This window comes from Lycorma delicatula, chromosome 3 (assembly GCF_047948215.1).
Source record: "Lycorma delicatula isolate Av1 chromosome 3, ASM4794821v1, whole genome shotgun sequence".
NCBI lineage: Eukaryota > Metazoa > Arthropoda > Insecta > Hemiptera > Fulgoridae > Lycorma > Lycorma delicatula.
This window is the reverse complement of record NC_134457.1, coordinates 205,182,362-205,207,923: the sequence shown is the minus strand read 5'-3', so window position 1 is coordinate 205,207,923 and position 25,562 is coordinate 205,182,362. Positions and strand designations below refer to the sequence as shown.

The 25,562-nt window shown below is 27.9% G+C and overlaps 1 protein-coding gene across 1 annotated transcript in view; it reads right to left on the bottom strand.

Annotated features, from left to right (window-relative positions):
- Positions 1–25,198, bottom strand: part of LOC142322382 (alkaline phosphatase-like) — a 73,873-nt gene extending 48,675 nt beyond the window's left edge. The window contains exons 1-2 of the mRNA XM_075361404.1: positions 25,041–25,198; positions 9,996–10,061 (exon numbers count right to left, since the gene is read on the bottom strand). Of these exons, the coding sequence (XP_075217519.1) occupies positions 9,996–10,061; positions 25,041–25,101 (127 nt within the window). The 5' untranslated portion in view covers positions 25,102–25,198. The remainder of the gene's footprint in view (positions 1–9,995; positions 10,062–25,040) is intronic.
- Positions 25,199–25,562: the final 364 nt, after the last annotated feature.

Here is a 25,562-nt window from a genome sequence, read left to right as displayed (position 1 = left end):
TCTTCCGTTTAACTGCTGGAAATGCAGGTCTGTATGCAGAATTCGTCTTACCGTACATTTGCTCATTTGAAGCGCTGCTGAATGCATCTGAATAGAGCGGCGTGGGCTTCTGACAATGGGTTCCCTTACTCGTTAGATGTTCTCCGGAGTACTAGCAGTTCGTCGGGGACCCGGTGGTTTTTTCTTCAATATTGAACCGCTTGTTCGAAGGTTGTTTACCCGTGGCAATATTGTGTTACGAGAAGGGACACTTTCATTACGATGGATATTAAACTGACGGTGGAAATCTCGCTGAACAGCAGTTACGGATTCGTCATTTCGCACAAAACTGTCATACGCGTACATGCGTTTTTCTAGCGTTCACGGCTCCATCTCAACGACTAAAATGTAAATGCTATGAACAAAGGAAACGTCAGACACCAGCCACGTGCCCCTCCCACCACGAATGTCCGAGTACAACCCACTTCAAAAACATCCGGTTCCCGTGAATGACTCTGTATAATGTAAAACACATCTTCTGAAGTAATACCTCTCTTTCTTTTCTGTTTAGCCTCCGGAACCACCGTAAGGTATTACTTCGGAGAATGAATGAGGATAATAATTAGAAATTACACTCAGAGAAAAAAACTTTTACCTGGACTTTTAGAAGTGGAAATGGTATTATAGCTTATAATAAATGTAAAAAAATAAATGCGTGATCGGCGGCGGTGGAGAGGTGATTTTCGGGGTTGGGGCGTTGAAAAAAAATGTCCCAATATAAAAGTTGTAGATCATGCAAAAATCTACAAATTTATGAGGTTTAAGATAATCTCAAAATTTCCGAAAAAAAGGAAAAAAATCTTTTATTTTTTCGATTTTTATTTTTCATTTTCGCAAAAATAATTTAATTTTGACAAAACTTGGTGAAAGTATACCTTTCTGCGAGTTAAATAACCACAAATTTTTTTGACGTCAACTTTCGCCGAAAATCACAATAATACCATTTTTCATCCCTTTTCAACCCACCAAATCAACTCTCCATCACCACCGCTCACGCATGTATTTTTTTTTACGTTTATTATAAACCCCTTTACCATTTCCACTTATTAAAGTCGGTATCAATTTTTTTCCCTTTTAGTTATTTCGATCGGTCTTTTAGACGTGTGGTTAATTGAAACCCAACCACCAAAGAACACCAGTATCTACGATCTAGAACCCTCGACTTCAAAATCATCTGATTTGCGATGACGAGTTCACGACTAGACCAACCCGGTAGGTTCTGCAGCAATACCTAACAGTGGTATATTTTATAACGTATAGCTCACATTCGGTAGCAATCTCGTTACGTCATTTTCTTTGTCTTTATTATTTTTCAGTCCTTTTCTTTTTTTATCAAAACAAGGTTTTTCATCGTGGCGTTTCTCGTAAACAAATTCTTTTTATATGGCCAACCTTTTTCTTAAGCCTATCCATATTTTAAATAAAAATAAAAAGAACTAAAAAAAATGAAAAAAAAACTAAAAGGTATCAATTCTTTAAATTTAAAAATGTGATATCGAAGCCAGATAAAAATAATTACTAACAACATATTAAACAGTAAATTGGCTTCAATATTAGGTTTAATAAGATGATATATTTAAAAAATTTCAATAAGTTAAAATTTAAAGATTTACAAATATTTCTTTGTTCAGTTTTAAGTAAGTTTCAGTTTTCTATACAAAGCTTCTTTTTAAAAAAAAAGCCATTCCTCTTTTCTGTAGACGATTAAATCATTTCCATTGCCGTATAGAACTGTATCTAGATTCTAAAGAATTTTAGAATTCTTTAATATTACTGTACAAGATCATTAATGTTGTTTCACTTTCAATACTGAAAAATGATAATAAACATCTAAAGGGTATTTTAAACAGAATAGAATTTAAAATATTTTCTGCTAATGAATAAATTATTGTGAACACTCATATATTGTATGAAGCGTCCTAATTATTAGAATTAAATAAGTCGTTTACTTATTATATCTAAATAATTGTCAGTAATAGTGTTTCATATTATATTTTGAAATATATATATCAGAAATTTAATGAAAATGATTTATTAACCTGAAAAGTACAATTATTGTAAAACAACAAAGGTATTTTAAACCATCGATTTTGAGGCAAAAATTTCTTTATCTGCAATTACAAGAAAGAAACCCGTGTTACAATTATTTTCATAGATTATAACTAATTAGAGAAAATTTTAAAACGAAAATTGGTTCCTTATACCTATTTATACCTGCCTAATTATTGTTGCTCATTAAGCATAAATTATTATTATCAGAGAACGATTTCTGTTTATTTTATTTACTGAGTAAGAGAGTAAACCTTCTTTAAAAAAGCGTTTTACTCACTTCTTAAAGAAAATCTACTCATCTGGAGAATTGTTAACTAAAAAGATAAGTAATTATAATAAATAAATAGTAAAAGCAATAATTTTTGTGTTTTTCGAAACAGTTTCATTTTTGTACATGAATCCATCTTAGAAAAAACCTTCCTGGAGCAGATATTAATAAATCATAAATTTCGAGATTCACTAGAAAAGGATTTTTCTCAACGTTGAATAGCGTCCATTTTCTTCCCGAAGATTTATACATATATTAAATTTATTCATTCCCACATACTAATAGAAATTTTTTTATCATATAACTGGAATTTAAAAGTGAAATTAAAAAAAAAATTGTCAATGACGTAGAATAACCCTAACACTGATAGCATATAAGTATTTAACCTTTCCCCAGTGATAATGAGGTTTAAAATAATTACAATTTTTTTTTTCTTAACAAACTAAACAAGGTTGAAAAAAGTTATCGAATTTTTATTGCAAGATTTTAAGGTTATTACTCCGTAACTTGAACAAAATATGAAAGCTATTCGCACTTTGTATAAAGATTTCATTCAGAAAATAATTTACAGTAGTTAGATTAGAAAAGTTAAAGTTAATAGAATTGCATTTTTAAGATTAGAGCTCTTACTCCTTCCTAGTGGTAAGATTTAAACAATTTTCCCGCACTCATAATCTGCAAAAACTAAAACAAAAAATCTGAAGTAGATTGGCTAGAACATTAAAGATCTGGAAAACCCATACACGAAAATGTGTAAACGTATAAATGGTGTAGGATGATTTTTAGAAATTTCTGTGATTATATGTAAAAGAACTCGGCCTTCGGTCAGTTGCGTCCGTCTGAAAAAGAACCCGGTCAACTGCGTCTCTCATAGGGAATTTTTCCAGGTAAACTCCGTCCTTCGTGGGAAATTGTATCTTGCAATTCCTAAAAATTATCATAATAAGAAGTGTAGGTATTAGTGTATCTTCCTATAATAATTTTTTTAACCCTTAAAATAGTTTTGTCAATTTTCTATGCAACTCTTATTTTTATTTATTTTTTAATGTAATTTTTTTATTTATATGCATTCTATTTTTCTGCTGCTGTTTGTCTTTCTACATATACTAATTTTGTCAATCTTCAATTTTACTTTATTTTATTGGTAACAATTTCATGTAGATAGGATATTCTATATGCTATATTCGAGAGCAGATTTTTCTGGTGAATTTTTTAATTTGTTCCCAAAGAAACGTTTCCTTTTCAGAAGAAAAGGAATAGGACAGATAGAAATCTGTCTATATTTCCTTACATTTTCTTTGGTTCTTAATTTGATGTATTTATCATTCTGAAAATTTTTCACAACATTAACCTTATTTGACAATTTTTACTAATGACAACTAAATGAGGAATAAATCCCCCAAAAAATATAAATACAACAAGAAGCAGGTGGGGTAAGTGTGTTGAATCTTTTTTTTTTATTTTTAGCAGTAACGAACGCAGTTGACCGGTTTTTTAAAACAGATACTCGGATATTGGATCGCGGTATTGACTGAACCCGAAGAAATCTGAACTATAAAATCTTAAGCTAAAATACATTCACATATGTAAACGTGCAAAAACGTTTTAACCACGATTTTATATTTTTGGAATCAGAGACATCAAAATGTACGTCTACATTTCATATTTCAAGGAGGTATTTTTCTTTTAAAACCCAATACATGATCCCAGGTAGATTTTTAATTTCTAAAGGAAAAACAGTTTTTGTTGGAGCAGATATTGAACCTGTTCAACACCAACTCGTTGATAAGTAATATGCTATTTTTTTTTATTAAAATTTCCTGATTATCCGTGATATACTAAATAGGATAATACATGGGACAATACATAGTTGCGTAACGGATTCTTAAAACGTTAAATTGTCTGACGTCCCTTTCCGGAAGAATCTTACTTTTAACCCTCTCATCTTACCATCCATTAGACTCTTACTTATTGACTCTTTTTGTCTCATAATTTTTATGTGATCTTAGATAATTTCTTTTTGATCAGGGATAAAAGAAATTATTGAAATGTGAATTTTATTGCTTTATGATAGTGGAATATGGATAACAGGAGAAGGAGAAAGGAAGAGGAAAGAGGTCATCGTAATTTAGTGTAGCAGGAATACGTTGAAAATTTAATGGCTTCATAAAGTTCCAAATTAAAAGGTATTAGGCAAATACGAAATTATATAGATGAATAATGGAGGAGACATTTTCAATAAAATGTTGTGGAGATGACCTAGGTTACTGGGCCCCGTATTAAAATATTAATATATTTAATTAATATGCGTATTAATAATTAGTATATTCAATTAGTTTTGGCAGTTGATGAACGTATAGAAAATAATAACTCTAGAGAAGACAAGATTAATTGAATACTTGGAAAGTAGTAAATGTACAGAGGTTAAAAGATTAGCAAGAAAGGATTGGAGGATGGAAATGAATTTTTTGATCCTGTTCTGAAAAAGCTATATTAATGCTGATGATGTGTACTCTTGAGATAATTTAATGAGAGTGACTATGGACTGACCCAGGGACTCCGCCAGTTAATTATTATATTCATTGTGTAAATATAATATCTTTATTGTGTAAATTTAATATCTGAAGAGTACATAATGTAAAATCTACTAATTTCTCCTTCAGTAAACATATTAAGTTTATAAGAAGGACCGATCTATTTATATATGGCCTATTACTAACCACTCAACCTAGTAATAATAATAAAAAACTTAGATAAATGTTTAAAAAATCGTATTATTATTAACAAATAACAGAATTTTTAAATAAGTTTCTAAAAAAATAAAAAATAAGTTTTCTAAAAAATTAAATAAATAAATAAAAAACATATATTCATTAATTAATTTTCACCCAGTACATTATAATGCAAATTATTTATATAAATATAGAACCTGAAAATTCAACAGAAATTTTTTAGTATCATTTTGGATTTTTTTATTATGATGAGCTGCTATTCTATCTCTTAGTGAAAATAAAGGTTCTGTCTTTGAACTGATGTATTTATTAGTTACACAAATCGTTAGAATTTTATTCAACGAAGATGGGTTTCTATAGATAGATAAGTGACAATATTTTGATAAAGTATTTTTTTCCGTGAGTAGGTATAAATATACGTAAAGTTAATATTGTATTCTAGTATGATCACAATATTTTCCAATTGCAACCAATAGTTCAAGAAAAATTAACAATAAATAAGAAAATCTCTATGAAGAAATAAACGAAAAAGTAAATACAAATAAGTCGTAAATACAGGATGTCCCATATAAAACGCAACCCATCAATCACTCATCCATGAAATTTCAAACGTCAAGCTTATTCCCCTACTCGTTACTAAAAATGGACCCGTCCAACATCTGAACATCGCGGCGACGCAGTAGAATACTACCGATAGTAATAACAATGCAATCTTAACGTTCAGTGTATTTCTAGAGACAAGATGGTGTTTTCGCTAGATGAACGTGTTTTCATTGTTGAGTCGTACTTCAGTACGAAATCAGCGTTTGCAGTGCAAGATTTGTTTCGCCATAAGTACCCAGATAAACCGGCTCCTAACAAAACATCAGTATTAAGGTTAGCTGCAACATTTAGAGAGACCGGTTCTGTTAATAACAAGGAACACAAAAGATCTGCGTCAGTGTTGAATACAGATACAGTCACTGAAATCAAAGACCGATTACTCGCCTCGCCAAATAAATCGATCAAACGTTTGTCTGCTGAAATTAATTTGTATAAATCGACTGTTCATCGGGCGACCAAACAATTACAATTACGACCTTATCGCATTCAAACGGTTCATCGACTTCTTGAGCCCGACAAAGAAAAACGGCTACAATATTGTCAACGGTTCCGTCGATTTCTGCGCGAGGGAATTAATGTTACGGATTCGTTATTTTTCACAGATGAAGCACGGTTTCATTTGGATGGCTACGTAAACAGCCATAACAGTAGAATTTGGAGCGCTGAAAATATCCACGTTTATCACGAAAAACAATTACACCCGCAGAAGTTGGGCGTGTAGTGCGCGATATCGCGGAAGAAAATAATCGGTCCTATTTTTTTCGAGTACACCATTAATACAGAACGACATCAGGATATTTTATTTCAGTTCATCGCACTCTTGGAAGAGGAAGACAGACACTGGTGGCTACAACATGACGGTGCGACATACCTCAAAGAAAAAGCCTACAGCAACGAACCACGAGCACTTGAACAATTGAAAGTCAATATTGAACAAGCTGTATTAAATATCCAGCCACAAACTTTGAAAAAATTTGCAAGAAACGCTGTAAAAAGAATTGAAGCTTGTATTCAAGAAGATGGCGGCCACTTCCAACATTTACTCTAATTGTAAGGTAATGGATGGTAATAATAAAAATTACATTTACATTTACACATGCCTTTTTATTATTTCAATACCTACCAATATAAGATTGGATTGCGTTTTACTTGGGACACCCTAGTAATTAAAATTTTATATATATATATATATATATATATATCAATCACTTCATCCATCTTTTAGTAATAGCTGTTTTTGTTTAATATTTTCATCTTCTTACTTAGCCAATAAAAGAGATTAGAGTTTGTTTTTTTTTGTTTTTTTTTTATTAAAACTCCTGATAAAAACAGTTATTCTTGAAAAAATTGTCTATAACTGGAAAACCGCATTTTCAAAAATATAAAAATTGGGCAAGAACAAATATTAATTGTGATCTATTAATAAGGCAACTTATTTACTTTTTTCGCAAATCACAAAGGCTTAAAGTTAAATTAGCTTAAATCTTCTTTTTTTGCTGAAGAACAAAATTTTACAGTCGGTTCTCGTGTCGAAACCAAAAGTAAATAATATATTAAAAGTATTACCGGTGAGAGGGAATACCCCCCCACCCCCCACCGCACGAAAACAAACAGTAAAACATTATAAAAGAAACATCCAAGTTAATAAAACATACTTTTAATAACAAGCAAGATCCAATAAACACTCTTTATGTCAAAAGCACTATCTATCTTTTTCCTGTTTAGCCTCCGGTAACTACCGTTTAGATAATTCTTCAGAGGATGAATGAGGATGATATGTATGAGTGTAAATGAAGTGTAGTCTTGTACATTCTCAGTTCGACCGTACCTGAGATGTGTGGTTAATTGAAACCCAACCACCAAAGAACACCAGTATCCACGATCTAGTATTCAAATCCATGTAAAAATATCTGGCTTTACTAGGACTTGAACGCTGTAACTCTCGACTTCCAAATCAGCTGATTTGGGAAGACGCGTTAACCACTAGACCAACCCGGTGGGTTATATGTCAAAAGCACTATCACCACCGAGTTCTACTACTTGTTCAATCTACGGACCATATGTGTCACACATATTCAGTTTGCATGTAATGTTTTATCAAATAAAATATAAACACAATTGACGGCAAACTAAACAATATTTGCGTCATATAGTCAAACCCAGGAGTCTTATTCCTTTATTATCTTGAGTTCACTAGATATCTCTTTCAAAGATAAAGATCTTATGGGCAGACTCAGAGGGATAGGGCTATTCAACAAGTCAAAAATATCTTTCTCATCTGTGGGAGAAGTTAGCTTAAAATATAAATAAAAACGAAATTAAATAAGTCATATAAAAAATGTAATTCAAAGTAATCTTTTTTAAAGAAATGAATTCAGTTTCTGAGTTTGCAGAGGTGAATATAAAAATAATTGTAGAGTAAAATAAATTCACCAGGGATTTTTAATGTTATTATTAAGCGAGTTACTAACAAACTCATTGGTAAAGATACAGCATATCAAATGCAATTTTTAAACGGTGAGAATACCCTACCCGTCTATTACAGCAACAACCAACAGTATAATGATGTCATGCCGAAAAAATATTTTTTTGAGTTGGCGCATATGATAAATTTTTTTCTGGTTTTTCAGTGAACAGTTATTTAATAGGTAAAGTAAACCACTTTTTAAAGGTAGTTGTGAAATAAATTAAATGACCAAAATTTTGGTTAGATTTGTAGTTGCCCGATGCATTCTACGTCAAAATATTTTTTTTATGCTCTTTAAAACGATGTATATGTAAACACATTTTTAAATATTTACGAGACAAATATCATACCTACTCTTACATTTTCTACAAATGCATTTTAAGCAGAATATGTACAATACAATACATTAGAGAAAGGCTTTAAAGTGGAAGGCAATTAAAATTAAATTAAAAGTCATCAACAAAATAATTAAAATATTAACAAATGCTTTAGCAACATAGGTTAATAATAATTTACAACAAAACAGAATTTCTTTTTTAACAAATATTATGATGCAATTAAATTCTGTTTTACATAAAAATTTCGCCAATTACTGATATGTATAAATTTGTTTAATGTAATATCCGTGTAATATAAAAAAAAGAATTATTAACTCAGAGAAATATTAAACACAATTAGATTATATAAGAAAATGTGTTTATCTTTGTTTTATTGATGACCTTATTCTTTTGATTCACGTGTATTTAAATTGATATATATGATATATAATTATATATATATATATATATATATATATATATATATATATATTCCTTACTTACTTGATAAAAAAAAAATTAAATCAGTAAAATTTATCATAATAAATCAAAAAGATGAAACAATAATATTTTAAGAAATTATATCAGAAATATTTGGATTTATGTAATGCTAGCTGACCGGGCAATGCTTCGCTATTGGAATATTTGAGTATTTAAACGAACACAAATGAAAGTTTGATAAAACATTAAAAAACTGAACATCACAAAATTTAATCTTTCCTTTTTTCGCTCTTTCCCTTTTCCGATCTTCACCTCTTCCCCTCTTTCCTTTTTCGCAAAAATATTTATTTTCACGTAACTAATACATAATCTGAATATGAACCAAATCGGACCATAAATAATTTTTTTTGAAATATCTCGACCTCCGCGCCACCTACCGGGTCAAAACTAATTCAGAAACCTTCATAGGCGTGCACACAAGAACTCACGAAAGTTTCATCGCAATCGGATGAATGGTGTAGAAATGCATACGGGACAAACAGACAAATTCATATATATAAATGAATGAATGAATGATCTACCAATGAAAAGAAATAAATTAAGAATTAATGATATAAATTTTTTCTCATATTGCAAAATTCCACCAACAAAATTTATTAAGAAATATTAGGCTACTTTAATTTTTAACAAATATAATAGGTATTTGTTGTGCCATAGCCATAAATGATGTAGACTACATGAAATATATATGCCGCTTTTGAAACGATCATAACCATTGCACAAGACAGTAACCATCGATTTTCATGGATCCTATTTTCATACTGTCGCACATCGGCACACCAAGCCCATTTGAATTCAAGAAATATTCAACTTTATATTGACACATTTTGACTGCTGTCTCATCTATTTAAGGTGCTTTACATGCAACACATCTATAAGGAAGATAGAGATATTTGTAAAACAAAAGTAAAATATCTTTTCTGTTGAGAAACAATGCTCTATATGCATTGCTGTTGCATAGTAAGGAATTAATAAATAGTTCTGTAACACAGAGAAAAATTTAAAAATATAGTTACCGTATTCCTCTTTAGCTGGAAGATCTTTTGCTGTTTCAACAGTGTATCGGTATTTACTCAATCCTCCTAAAATTAAAACATAGAAAGGTTATAGTTAATAATAAATAGAATACAAAATATTATTTATAAATTAAAATTAAAGTTTTAAAGTTCTAACATTAAAATAAATATAAATTAATAACAAAATTGAACTATCATGATAGGATGATGATAAGGAAAAAACTTTAATTATTTTACACAGGTCTAAAACTCCTAAGTATAACATGGAAAATGATATTGTTTATCCAAAGAGGGATTAGCGCTTGTTCTGTTTACGTTGTAGCAAACAGTCTAATAAAGAGTATTACAGTCGTTTTAACTACGCGTAAACGATTAGGTTGTATCTTCATCTTCTATAGGATATCAAGGTTATTGTGCTAAATAAAAGGTTTAGGAGGTCTATTTGTAAGTTAAATTAATGTTTTGTTTATTTTATTTATATTAATAAATTATTAATAAACCGCAACTTGCTGTTATTTACTATTTCATAACAGCAGCACATTAATTTAGTAACACTTTAATACAATATCTACGTTCAAAAATTGAGTAAATGAAATAACTAATATGTACGATTTTATTATTACTACTTATAATATATAATGCAGTTACGTATTTTTTCTAAAAATAATAATAAAAGTTATTAAAATTATATGTAATTAGTCAAACAAAATTGTTAAAAGAATTCTATTAGTTAACTAGCTTCTCATATGGATGTTGTAGGCGGACTGGAAAATCACGCTAATTGTAAAGAGTTATTGTGCAATGCGCGAGGCAAAGTGGAAAATTATCTAGCAATTTCTAATCAACCTGATATTTTTCAGGCTTATTGTAATGAGCCCATACAACTTCAGGTTAATTAGAAAATGTGCTCTTTTTTGCTCATTAAAGATAATCAGAGATAAATAGAAGTTAAATATAAGCATTATTGCTAATAATTATAAATATAATCTTTTTTTTCTGTTTAGCCTCCGGAACCACCGTAAGGTATTACTTCAGAGGATGAATGAGGATGATATGTATGAATGTAAATGAAGTGTAATCTTGTACAGTCTCAGGTCAACCGTTTCTGAAATGTGTGGTTAATTGAAACCCAACCACCGAAGAACACCGGTATCCACCATGTAGTATTTAAATCCATGTAAAAGTAGCTGTCATTGGTAGGATTTGAACCTAAGAAATCTTTTACATAAATATTATCTAACCATACTTAACCTACGCACGCTTCCCTCGCTAACTTTGACTATCGAGCGTAGGTTAGTTTTGTTAGATCATATTTATATTTCCCTGCAAATATCTCCACATACCCACGGATTTGGAAGAAAAAATTTGCAAACAATTGCACATTTTGTATCGGCTCATTATAATGAAACTGAAAAATATCAGGCTGATTAGAAACTGCTAAATAACTTTCCAATTTGCCGCGCATTGAAAGATGTCGTAGGCTCTTTACAATAAGCCTCATTTTTCAATTCGCCTACGCCATAGACATTACTTGAGAATGACAACCTATCAACTATAAAAAAAATAAGAAATAAATACAAAAAAATAATAAAAAAACGAAAAAACATTATAAGAAAATATTAAAAATTGTTGTAAAAATTGATAAAAATTTTATTTGTATTTTTTTTTTTACTTAGTTATAAAATCTTTTTATTATTTTTTTGAAGGCAGAATAAAGAAAGAAATCTTTTATCTTGATCAATGCATTATGCAATTTTTTACATCATATAGATCACGTCAGGAATGCGCTCTACGGATAAAAAATCTGCCCCAGAATTTTTGGATAGATTAACGGAAACCGTAGTAAAACCTTGATTAAGAGGTGCATTTAAAAATACTCAATAATTAGCTAAAAAATAGGTGTGATTAAAGCTATATTAATGATTCAAAATAAAAATGCATGAAATAATATTAAGGTAATACATCATAATAGTAAATATAAAAAATAAATATATAATGTATAAATGTAATACATTGCCTTTACTAGATTCTATCATTAAACAGTTATCTTTTATACAGTTTTACTTTTAAAAGCTTTAATCGGTTTTACTTCCCGGCGAATATAGCTAGAATAACTATTACTTTCCTGAAGAACTGAAGGATTTAGAATATCTATATTAAACTACTTCTTGATTGCAATCGACTGGATCTAAAGTGTCCAAAAAGCCCAAAACCAAAAATATTTGGATTTTTGACCTTTTCTTAAGTGCAGTGATAAGCCCTCATTCAGAGCTTCTCAACTACATATCATAACTGGTACTTATTTTCATTGGTTCCAGTTATAGCTAAATGAAATTTTAATTAATGAAATTTTGGATCTTAGAAGGAGAAGGCACATCGGTTCGAATCCGACTTCATTTCCTTTTTTTTAACTTTTTTTATAGTTTAAATACATTATTTACCTCTGTTATAAAAAATTTTACGATAAATAATAATTCAATAGTAATAAAAAAATATCAAAAGTTATTAATGAAATAAAATTTTATGTACTTTTCATATTAAAAAAATGTGTATATGTAATGTAATAGGCGTACAAGTATGTGGCGCCCACATCAGATTTTCTTTGTTTTTATGCTAATTTTTTTTTCTTTTTCCATAAGTATTAAAATTATAAAATTAGTTTAAAGCATGTATTTTTATTGTTATTTATATTTTTAATATATTTTTTAACTTATAAAACTTTTTGATGATTTGATTCATTACGTACATGGAAAATTTATTTTGTGTGAAAAGAATTTTTAAGCACATGAAAATAATATATTATAATATATTATTTTATAATATTGTAATACATTTTTAAGCACCTTGACCTGAATTTGAACCCAATCTTCAGAATGAAATACTCTATCTGTAAACCATGGAGGTCGAATTTTTGCATTGAAAATATATATTACAATTGTAACACAGACTTTTGGTTAAATTCAAAAATATTATTAATTTTTATTTCGTTTTTCTTCATTACATTACCTTGAAATTAATATACATCATTATAAGATTAAGCTATTAACATAATTATTTCTCTACTATAAATTTATATTATTAAATTACACATATACATGAAAGTTCAAGAAAGTTAAACTTTGTACATTTTAATTTATTTTTTATGAATATTTACGTGCATTGTTTCCAGTTAATAATCTCGTAAAGATAAGTTTAGAATATTAAAAAAAAATATATCAGTGGAATTATTAACACATATTAGAAAGGATTCTATAAAATGAATTGATTAACATTTTTAAAAAGATTTATTTATTTTTGAAATACAGTGGAAGAAAGGTTATCTACATAAAAATAAGATAACCGTGATAAAGGTAATATAGCCTAATAAAAAAGAAAAAAATCCAGTTCAAGAGAAATAAAAGAAGAATTATTGTATGCAGTTATTGTTCTGAGAGAAACTCAGATCAAACAAGAAGAAGAGTAAAGAAAAAATGAAACACATTATAATGCTAAAAATACATTCAATTATCATAAACATTAATTTTGTGTAAAATAAGAATTAAAGTAAGAAAATTAAATTAAGATTTGGATAATAAATTAAAAATATATGAGTGAATGATACGTCATATCAAAAGTAGACTATCATAAGACAATCAAGGTCAGATTAATTCTTCTGTTAGAATTAATTTTAAATATTTTTTAGATAATATAATTAAAATTATTATTTACATGAAGATTAGCGTTTTAAAAGAAATGTAGCGTTAAAAAATAAAAAGCAAAAGGTTTAGCTATAATGAATGGAAATTATGGACATATAGTTTTAATGAAGAATGTTGTATATAAGTTGGGATACTGAATTACGAAATTAGGAATTTTTTAAGCAAACGAAATTAGCTTTATTATGATTTTTAACGTACATAAAATTTTTGTACATAACTAGTCGCTTTTACGTCTTAATATCAACATAATTTTGATGAGTTTATACTATTGTGCAATATTATATTTGGATCCAACAACAGAACACCTCTGTATTCCCTCTTTCCATAACAAGGGTAAAACAGGAAATTAGATATTTTTAAAACTGACTGGTATTTTTGGAAGTGAACTAAGTCTCTTAGACTATAAAGTTACACCGCTTAATTGACAGAGAGTTAAGTACAGCATAAACACATATAAGAGGAACAAAAATTAAAATACGAATTTAATTTTTCAAATAAGATTGAAAACTAAGTTAAAGTTTTAAATTAAGTGAACAGTTCAGAGAGTACAAGGAATGAAGATTACCGGAAAACAAGACAAACATTATTTAAATAATATTACATAATTATGTAAATAATTTTTAAGATGGATGCATTTATAAGTCCTAAGGAAAAAAATTCTGTGGGAAAAAACCAGAATAAATCAAGAAAAAAAATATTATTATGCAATCTGTAATCTTCAGAATTTATTGAGCCGGCTAAACTGATTACAAAGAGAAAATAAACACAGAGCTCAAGGACGAATAATTTTTATAAATTATTAAGTTTTGTAGATGTATACACGTGTAAATATAAGATAATCTACCTATGCATTACCAAACCGGAAAACCAGAATATGAGTGACAAATTTGTTTAAAAATAAAACTTTAGTAAAATTAACTGATGATAATATTTACAAGTGTGTTAAATAAGCTGACATTGGTGCTGTTAAATTTTAAGGAAATTGAATAGAGCTTAAATGTTTAACTCCTCAAAATTATTGTTATTATTATTATATATATTATTGTATTTATGATTTTAATTATTTTCTTATGAAATATTAAAAGAGCAGTTAAAATTCTTATATATATATATATATATATAAATACCACTTTATGAAAATGAAACAGTATAAACGAATATTGTAGATAAGATTTATCTATATGTTACCTTAAAAATAAAATTATATCGTGCAACATGTAAATTTTTAAAAAACTTTTTTTTTTCAATTTTTTTATATATAGCATTCATTTATTTAATTCTTGGTTGTGAACGGGTTTTCCCCGTATAACCCCCGTATCAGTTTAAAAGAAACTATAAATTCAGTAAAAGTAGCTGCTATAACAAGAATCAATTTTATTTTTCAAAAATTCATTGTGTTTATATATATATATATATATATATATATATATATATATATATATATATATTATTATTATTATTATTATTATTTTGATATTTTGATACAAATCTTTATCCTTTATAAGTATAAATATGCTCGATTTGTTTGAAATAAAACACGTAAGCGACTTTATATGAAGCTGATATAAATTCTTCCAATTATAACTGAGTTCTTCAGATAAAGATCTTTTACCAATAGATCTTGCATTTTATTAGTTTATATTTAGTTTAATGATATATTATTAACATTTTCTTGATTACTTCTCATTGTTCAAATTTTTCAGCTATTATTTTTCTGTAATATAAATTTTTGTTTTAATGTTCTACAACCAGTATATTTACAACGGGTTCGTTAAGTGGAACCATAAATAAATCGTTTGATGAGAAGCACATGAAAGGGGGTTCTTAAGGAACTCCCATAATAAATAATTCATAATAATAGTTATTAATAAGCAGTAATCTTAAAGTCCATTAGAAGAAAATACTTCTGCCAACACCTCATAGTCCATAAAAAAAATAAAAATATTATTAAATAAAAAATCAATAAACAAATAAATAATCAAAAGAAAAATAAAGAAATAAACTAAACAAGAATAATATCACTAGATCTGACGTTGTCATTTATCAAACTGTCATTCAGTAGCCCCTAAGCCAAGCAAATGGAACGTTTCAACCTTCGGACGACCCTGCTGTTATCAAGCACATTGATTGCTAATACAAATGTGAATAAATATTACACTTTGTAATATACTACTCATTGTTTTAAAGTTTATTCATTTATTCTTTAACCGACATACTCATATACTATATATATTTTGTTTTTTAGTTTAATTTGAAACCAATTTTATAAAAACTACGGTAAGTCAGTCGGTAATTGTGTTCAACAAGTGTATTTTCACATATCAAACAATTCATTTTAATCTTTACTTTTTCATAATGGTTTCTTCGTAATAACTCAAAACTCCCATCGTTTAATTTTTATAAAACTCAACCCATAATGTAAAATGCTTAAGTTGAATAATAAAGATTTTTCTATTATAATTTTTTCAAAATTTTCTATAAATGAATCTTTAAATTCCATTCAAAAATAAAAATTTCGAGTTTTATAATAATTCTATTAATACGTTTGGAATTTTTTACTTTTATTTTATATTATTTATTTAAAGAATATTTAATACGAAAATAGCTAGTAAATTGATAATTTAAATGACGTAATATGCTTAGAGAATACCGTAAGTTAATAGTGTTACTACAACGAATAAAAGAAAATTAATTAAAGAAACGAAAATTGTGTTTATATTTACTTTTATTTCTTGTTTCTACTCCATTAAACAACGTTGGAGCGTGGAAATAGAGGTTAGACATGTGTTTCGTACGTTATAAATTATTATTTTTGCGAAAATTTTCAATTGTTTGTATAATTACAAGAAGACACCGTTTAAATATGAGACTTTTATATCATTGTATTTCATCTGTGTGTGTATATATATATATATACATAAAAATTTACAGTTTATACATCATAAAACTATAATTGGCATGCTTTAATTTCATCTCTTAATCTTGGTTTAGCAGTATCATAGATATTTGATTTGCATATGACGAAATAAATCGCAGAAAGGATTTATATATTTTAGACGATGCAATGGAAGCTTTGAGGATCTGTTGATTAAAGTATACAACTACTTTCTGTCAATTCTATAATAATTTCCGTTTTATGCTAACATGGTATTTGCGTGCATGGTATCTGTATGTAGGTTGATAAGACAGTAGATTTAGTTTGCAGAATAGAATTAATATGATGAAACTACTACTCGCTACACAAGCTGAATATTAACTTAAAAAAAAAAAAACTGAATTTTAAATTTACCATTTAAAAAAAAAAGATGAATTAGTTACTTTTAAATAATATATTCTTTGAAATTTACTTACTAAAAACAAGCAAAAATAAAATATATTACTCTTTATAAAATAAATTTATTATGAATTTTTAAAATTGGTGGGAACAGTTCATGATTTTTTTAATTTTTAGATTTTTCAAAAACTTTTCAGATTTATCATAAATAGGAATGTTGAATATCAATAAAAAGTACACTTTTTGCACCTTTTGCGCCTTAGGATAGCTAAATTATATATAATTGTATTGTATTTTGAGTTGTAATAGATAATTTCATTGCAGTAAATTTTATTGTCCTTGTAATTTTAATGTTATAAAATAGGAAGTAACCTTCATTATTTTATAATAATACTGAATAAAAACAGTAATTTATCATGGGTACAAATATAGATTTCTTTATTATTTAAGTACTAAGACAGGTTAATTATTCTTATTAAAGAAAATTTTACTTCCAAAAAAATATATTTTATCCTTAAATTACTGCATAAATGCCTCAAATTTATATAATTAATTTTATTAATATGTTTGTGTCGTGATGAAAGACAATATAATCTATTTTCATTATTAAACAAATTACGTCCTTGTTAGCGATAAATAGTATGTCACACACTTATTTTGAATGAGAGATTATTACAATGGATTAAATAAAAATCGTATTCATATACAAAACTATGCATAAATCATACTCTAGACGAGAAAAAGTAATGTTCAGCGGTTTTCCTCGATGTCAATCAGGCTTTTGACAAGGATTGGCATGAAGGGGAGCTCAATAAACTGAAAAAGGTTTTACTGCATATTTTCTACGTAGTGATAAAATTTTACCTAGAATACAGGTAAAAAAAGGAGAGGTTTTGACGGATTTGTTCCTTATAAAATCAAGGGTACCTCAAGGAAGCGTTCTCGGACCCATCTTGTATTTTCTGTTTACGGATGACTTACCAATTACAGAAGATACAACAGTTGCAACATTTGCTAACGATACTGCAATTCTTGCTTTCCACAAATATCCGGCTATTGCGTCTCGTTTTATTTAAGATTATATCACTCTCCTCGAATCGCGGCTTACATGTAAAATAAAAATTAAAAAAAAACAAAATCAAAGCACGTCACGTTCACCGTTCGTAAGGAACACTGTCCTCCTATTTCTATCTTCAATATTCCGATTCCGAGATCTCAGGACTGAAAATATTGAGTTTTCATTTTGACCGACAGCTTACTTGGGCGAAACATATCAAATCTAAGCGGAAAAAGTTGGATCTCAAGCTGATAAGACATAGATCTCGGTTTTCAATAGAAAATAAATTATTGATTTATAAATCAGTTTTGAAGCCTGTTTGGACTTACGGGCTTGAATTGTGAGGTACAGCGTGCAACTCCAGTATTGACACTTGAACGCTACCAGACAAAAGCACTGCGAACAATGCTAAACATTAAACATACCCTGGTACATAAGCAATGGCCTCATACATAATGATCTTGAATTGCGAACCGTTTGGCAGGAAATCTCTATGGTCAGCTTAAGTTATAAAAATTGTTTCGATCGGCACCCGAATTATTTGGCGATCCAAATCACGATCAGAGATTTTACAAGATTGCTCAAAACAATATTCTTGGTTTGCCTTAACGTTTCAATTGGATTTTATGATCTGGCTGTACGGAGTGCTCTTCTATTTCATTTCTTTATTTCGTTGTTATCGTTGTCACCAACCGCTGGGTCTGTGACTACTTAATGTTTGTTCAAATAGATCTTATTTACTTATTTTTCAATTATCTTGCTGAACAGATTGTAAAGTTGCTGTGTCGTTATAATAAAAAAAATATATATACAAAACTGTTTGTGAATAACACTATCACATTTAATTTAATAAAAAATCTAATGATTTAATGTAAAAAAACACTATGATACTAATAATAATACATAATGTTATTGTAACCAGCTGTGACTATATTATTATTTTATTTTTATAATAAGTAACATTAATTTGTTTTTTTTTTTAAATTTAAATTAACCGATCGTTACAATTCATGTGTAATTTAAAACGATAAATAAATAAATAATTAAAACATAATACTGACTAAAAAAAAATAAAAATATAAAAATTATATTCGTGATTTCTTTAAAATTTTGAAAAACAATTAAATTAAAAACAAACATTTTCAGTTAATCCTACCGTCAGTTACAAGAAATCGAAATTAAAAAAATAATGATAATAATTTAGGATTTCTTTACTTCGGAATATATATTACAAATTTGTTGGTAAATAGTTAGTAATTTTTAGTAAATAGTTTCAGTTATTTTTTAATGTTTTTATTTTAAAATTATGTATTGTAAAATGGTTATTTTGCTTTTATTTTTATTTAAAACCTCAGATAAATCTACCAGAAATCTATTTCTATAAAAAGGATTTACTAAAACTTATATCCAGCAAACCCACGCTTTGATAAAAATGAGGTATAGGCAATACAAAAAAAAGTAAACAATTAGCTAGCGGAAATGAGGTAATATGTTTTTGAGTATGTAGTATTATTTTGAAAATATGTATTATTTTTTTATTCAAAATTTTCCCACTATTTTTTTTTAATTTTCATATCAAAAATAGTTTAGATGTCGAAATGACATGTTTGAGCGATCATTTGAAACATCATTGAGAAACATCATTGAGCGATATTTATTCTCGTACAAGCAATGATTTGAAAAATAATTTTATTTATTACATAATGTATTAGACAATATATTTTTTTGTTTAAAAAGTTCAACTTAAATAATGAAGAATATCCTTACTACAGGATTATCTCTAGCTTTACATGAAAAGAGGAATCTTCGAAACTAGTGATCTAAATCTATTTTTTCGACAGAATTTAAAACTTAGTAATCCTGGTAATTAACATAATAATAACGGTAATTACAAATTTCTTTTTAATGGTACATTTACTTTTTCTTTTTATAATTACATTTATGGCTTAATTGACGGTATATACATGCCAAAATGTTTCTAGAAATTTTCTTTTTATTGTAAAAATAAAAAAAACAGGGGCAGATAAATGTGAAGAATACAGAACAATTAGTTTAACTAGTCATGCATCAAAAATCTTAACTAGAATTCTATACAGAAGAATTGAGAGGAGAGTGGAAGAAGTGTTAGGAGAAGATCAATTTGGTTTCAGGAAAAGTATAGGGATAAGGGAAGCAATTTTAGGCCTCAGATTAACAGTAGAAGGAAGATTAAAGAAAAACAAATCAACATACTTGGCGTTTATAGACCTAGAAAAGGCATTCGATAACGTAGACTGAAATAAAATGTTCAGCATTTTAAAAAAATTAGGGTTCAAATACAGAGATAGAAGAACAATTGCTAACATGTACAGGAACCAAACAGCAAAAGTAACAATTGAAGAACATAAGAAAGAAGCCCTAATAAGAAAGGGAGTCCGACAAGGATGTTTCCTATCTCCGTTACTTTTTAATCTTTACATGGAACTAGCAGTTAATGATGTTAAAGAACAATTTAGATTCGGAGTAACAGTACAAGGTGAAAAGATAAAGATGCTACGATTTGCTGATGATATAGTAATTCTAGCCCAGAGTAAAAAGGATTTAGAAGAAACAATGAACGGCATAGATGAAGTCCTATGCAAGAACTATCGCATGAAAATAAACAAGAACAAAACAAAAGTAATGAAATGTAGTAGAAATAACAAAGATGGACCGCTGAATGTGAAAATAGGAGGAGAAAAGATTATGGAGGTAGAAGAATTTTGTTATTTGGGAAGTAAAATTACTAAAGATGGACGAAGCAGGAGCGATATAAAATGCCGAATAGCACAAGCTAAACGAGCCTTCAGTAAGAAATATAATTTGTTTACATCAAAAATGAATTTAAATGTCAGGAAAAGATTTTGAAAGTGTATGTTTGGAGTGTCGCTTTATATGGAAGTGAAACTTGGACGATCGGAGTATCTGAGAAGAAAAGATTAGAAGCTTTTGAAATGTGGTGCTATAGGAGAATGTTAAAAATCAGATGGGTGGATAAAGTGACAAATGAAGAGGTATTGCGGCAAATAGATGAAGAAAGAAGCATTTGGAAAAATATAGTTAAAAGAAGAGACAGACTTATAGGCCACATACTAAGGCATCCTGGAATAGTCGCTTTAATATTGGAATTACAGGTAGAAGGAAAAAATTGTGTAGGCAGGTCACGTTTGGAATATGTAAAACAAATTGTTAGTGATGTAGGATGTAGAGGGTATACTGAAATAAAACGACTAGCACTAGATAGGGAATCTTGGAGAGCTGCATAAAACCAGTCAAATGACTGAAGACAAAAAAAAAATTGTAAAAATCTTTTTTAATTTTTCTAAACCAATATTTCGTGTTTTGAGTAAATTTCTCACTTTTTATTTTCGATACAAAAGTTATTTTGCGGAGGAATGGATATTTTTATTAATTACTTAAATTGATGCGTATGTTTTTATATATTGAATGAGAAAGTCTGCGGAGAAATATTGAAAAATAAAAAGTGGAATACAGAAAAATTGGATTAGGATTGTAAGGTAAGAAGTTTTAGAATGTATGAATACGTATTAGTTTTAAAAGATAATTGTTCAACTAATTTTCTTGAATCTTCTTAATAAAATATTCTGAACAGCAGGACTGACAGTAAGTAACACTAGTAATGCGTATCGATAGTAACCAATGATATCGAAAAATTAAAGCTTAAAATTGTCTATGAAAAAAGACAACGTAGATTTTCATTAAAAGTTTTCTTATTTAAATCATATGGAAACTCATAACAATGGAACAGCCAATAGAATTTCCTCTTCAAATTAAAAGAAATTCTTAAAAAGTGGCTTATTAGGCGAAGCATAAGACTTGAATATTAAAAAAAAAAAAAAAAAAAAAAAAAAAAAAACACATGATGAACTAATGAATTGAGAACCATCTTCTTTTTGGAATTTGATTTAAAGATAGGTGAATTAATAAATTACAAAATCAAATAATACAAATTATATAAGAGAGAATTTTTGAGCAGAATCCATGAAAAGGAAAAACTAGGCTTGAGGGACACATAATATTTAGAAATTTATAATTGTTTAATTCGATAATAGACGTTACGAATTGTATAAAATTATAAAATTGCCAATTAATTTAGGATGAACGATGATGAAGCAATCATTTTTAAATTAAATGCTTTACACTTAACAATAAAAAATCCCTTTCGGCACGCCAGAAGGCGAAGGTAGATTCACCGGTGCTAAGTAGTCGGATAAAATAGATTTGCACCTTAAAGTTAAGAAAAACTTCAATTTATTTAATACGACAAAGGTTGAATGTGAAAAAATTTTCACATGTTTAGCATACGACAAGCTCCATCTTCTTACAATTCCAGCAATATTTTGGTCATCTCTTTTCGTAAGGGTTGGTCATATCAAAAACTGTTTCAGACAAACGTTTTAAGTAAAGTTTAGAGGTAAAGTTTAGACCACTTTAAACCGATTCGATACTGCGTCTATTAAGGGAGGTATGATGTCTTCGAACCCCATTTTTTCCACCCCTTGGGTCAATGGTTGGTGATATCAAAAAACTTTACTTAAGATATGTTTCAGGCCCTTATTCAAAGGATAGTAGGAACTTTAAATGAATTAGATATTGTAATTAATAAGAAAGATAATAACGATATTTTGTTTTTTTTTCGAAACCCCCCCCCCATTTCCAGCCCCATGGTCCGATTTTACCTATTAACGAACTCGACCGAGATTTTTGGTGGTTATATTTAATGTATTAATTTGAAAGTGATTGGTGCAAAATTACTGCAGTTATCGTGTCCACAAGAAAGTGAAATATATATATAAAATTTTGAACTGACAGTGGGTTTGGGGTCTGGGTGATATATCGATATTTTACAGAAGCCGAATCATGTATCCATTGCAATAGCTAGCTTTCTTATGAAATTTACCTAAAAAGGAAGGGAAAGTATCAAACCAGTCAAATTACTACTAAAATTAAGAATTTAAAAATACTTACAAATATGGCATTAATCTGTAAAATAATAAGTATTTAATAAGTAATAAAAAGTATTTATAACTGCTTTTTATTTTTTGTCCAGGTTTAGTTTTTTTTTTTTTTAATAAATGAGGTGGTAACATCGTTTTTAGGGTTTTAAAATTTGACTGATATATGATATTAAAAAAAATCTTTCTGAAGAAGGAGATATCTCGTTCTGAAGAAGGCGAAATAATCAAAAGAAAAAAAACAGCAGGAACAGAGCATCTTAGAATTTAATCACTTAATATATTCTGCTGCTACTACGCAACAACTATTGCATATTTTGTTTTTCTTCATTTCCACATTAAAATAATGTAGTTAATACGTCTAACAGTTAATAAAATATGGCTTTTTTACGCTTTACTTAAGAATAAAACCGGCAAAAATTAATTTAAATGCAATTTGTGTTTTTCTTCTTTTTTTAATTTTAAAACGTTAAATTTAAAGCATTAAACAACAAATTTTTATCTCTCACTAAACAATATATTTATAATTAGTATACGACTGTAACAATTGCAAACTACGTTTGTAATTGTTTTCTTAAATATCTGCAAATATGCAATTTTACACGCTCATATAAATTTTAACAAACTTTTATCGTTTATTTTTTTATCCCAAGCAACTTCTAATAATAACCGTAATTCAGATTTATTGGTAAATTTATTTCAAACTAATATTAAAATGATTATTTAAAAAAAAGCATACCGTAAGATTAAAAAAAGATCCATGAGGATAAATTAATAAAGAGAAATTTTAACTTAACAAAAGTTACATGTACTGAATATTCATTTGTCTACGTATTACTCTCATACTGCACGCTTTTTTACATTTACAAACTGTAGCTTTCACCAGTTAAATTGAATAATAAGAAATACCCTGTTTTTGTATTTTTTTATGTATAAAAATACGCAGTTTATAACGTGAAACATTATACATAAGTCAGTTCCTGTGATAAACTGTCACCTATAAATTTTTAATTTGTTTTTAATATTATTTGTATTTGTACATAAGATTATGTTCGTTTATTTATTTTATAAATAAATGCTGAATTTACATATTGATAATACTTGGGTGTATTTATAAGATTATTAAATTTTATATTTATTTGATGAAACTTCCTTGTTTTGAAAAAATAAATTGCGAAAAAGCAAATTAAACATATGTTATAGACAATTTTACAAAGTAAACTCAGGTAATTAATTACATATACAACTTTAATTAGATGTCCTGAATAATTTTTTTTTTTTTAATCGGGTGATTATGTAAATGTAAAGCAAAATAATTTTGTACATCTTTTATTGTAGATTCAACATGCTGACAACGTTAAAAATATTATCTTAATCATTTTAAACAGGTGTAATTATGAGACTAATTATTTTTTTAAGACTGCGTAACAAAATAATAATAAATATGTAATAAAATTCGTTTAAATTTAACATAAAAAAATTATCTTTTATTTTTAACCTTCGGTACCACCGTTATGTATTGATTCAGATGATGAAATGAATGAATGATTTGTAGCGTGTGAAAATGCCATAGCTGACCGGGATTCGAACCCGGGACCTCCGACGCTACCACTCGCGCCACGGAGGCCGGCATTAAAGAATCGTCTACTCTTTATTAACATAGAACAGTTATAAAAAAACTTGTTTAAAATTATTATTCCATTAAATTTTGTAGAAAAAACTGTTGAGCAAGAAATTATTATTATTAAATAAATTGGGTAATAACACACGATTTATTTTTGACATAAAAAATAATAAAATATAATACTGCAGTATATAATATTAATAATTACTACATATTAAAATTATATTATATATATATATATATATATATATATATATATATATATATATATATATATATAAAATACTGTAATATTAAAATATAATTTTATTGAAAACCGGTTTTTAATTACAAATATACGTATTCTACTGCTATAAATAAAACCACTAACTTTGTTAATTTAACGGAAGATAACATACCATATGCAACTTCAACTGCCACGCCGGCCAGCAAGAGAAATAACGACACACCAACTCTCATGTCTTCCCACAGTACTAACTACCAAGGAGGAACGTTTGTTGCAAGACTACTTACAGTCTGATCCCCACCAACTATTATGTATACTGTAACATAACTCTTGTCATACTAGTTACTATTTTGCCACACGTCACAATAACTGCCATAACCTTTTCATTCGTGTTTCTTTCCTTATTGAAGAATTCGAGTTCATTGCACTTTATTCAAATGTATTTTATTTTTTACATGGTACATTCCACAGTGAACACATATGATAAACTGTTCTTTTATTCTTCAAAATTATGGTAATTTTTAATTACTTCAAAATATAAATGAAATTTATTTACTAAACAAAAAAAAAAACATAATTTAAAATATGTAAACAACCTAAAAAACAAACAAAACAACAATAATTTGTAAATAAATTGATGATCAACATATTTGCTGACAAGAATGAGCTCTTGTGAATTACTGGTGCTGTTTTC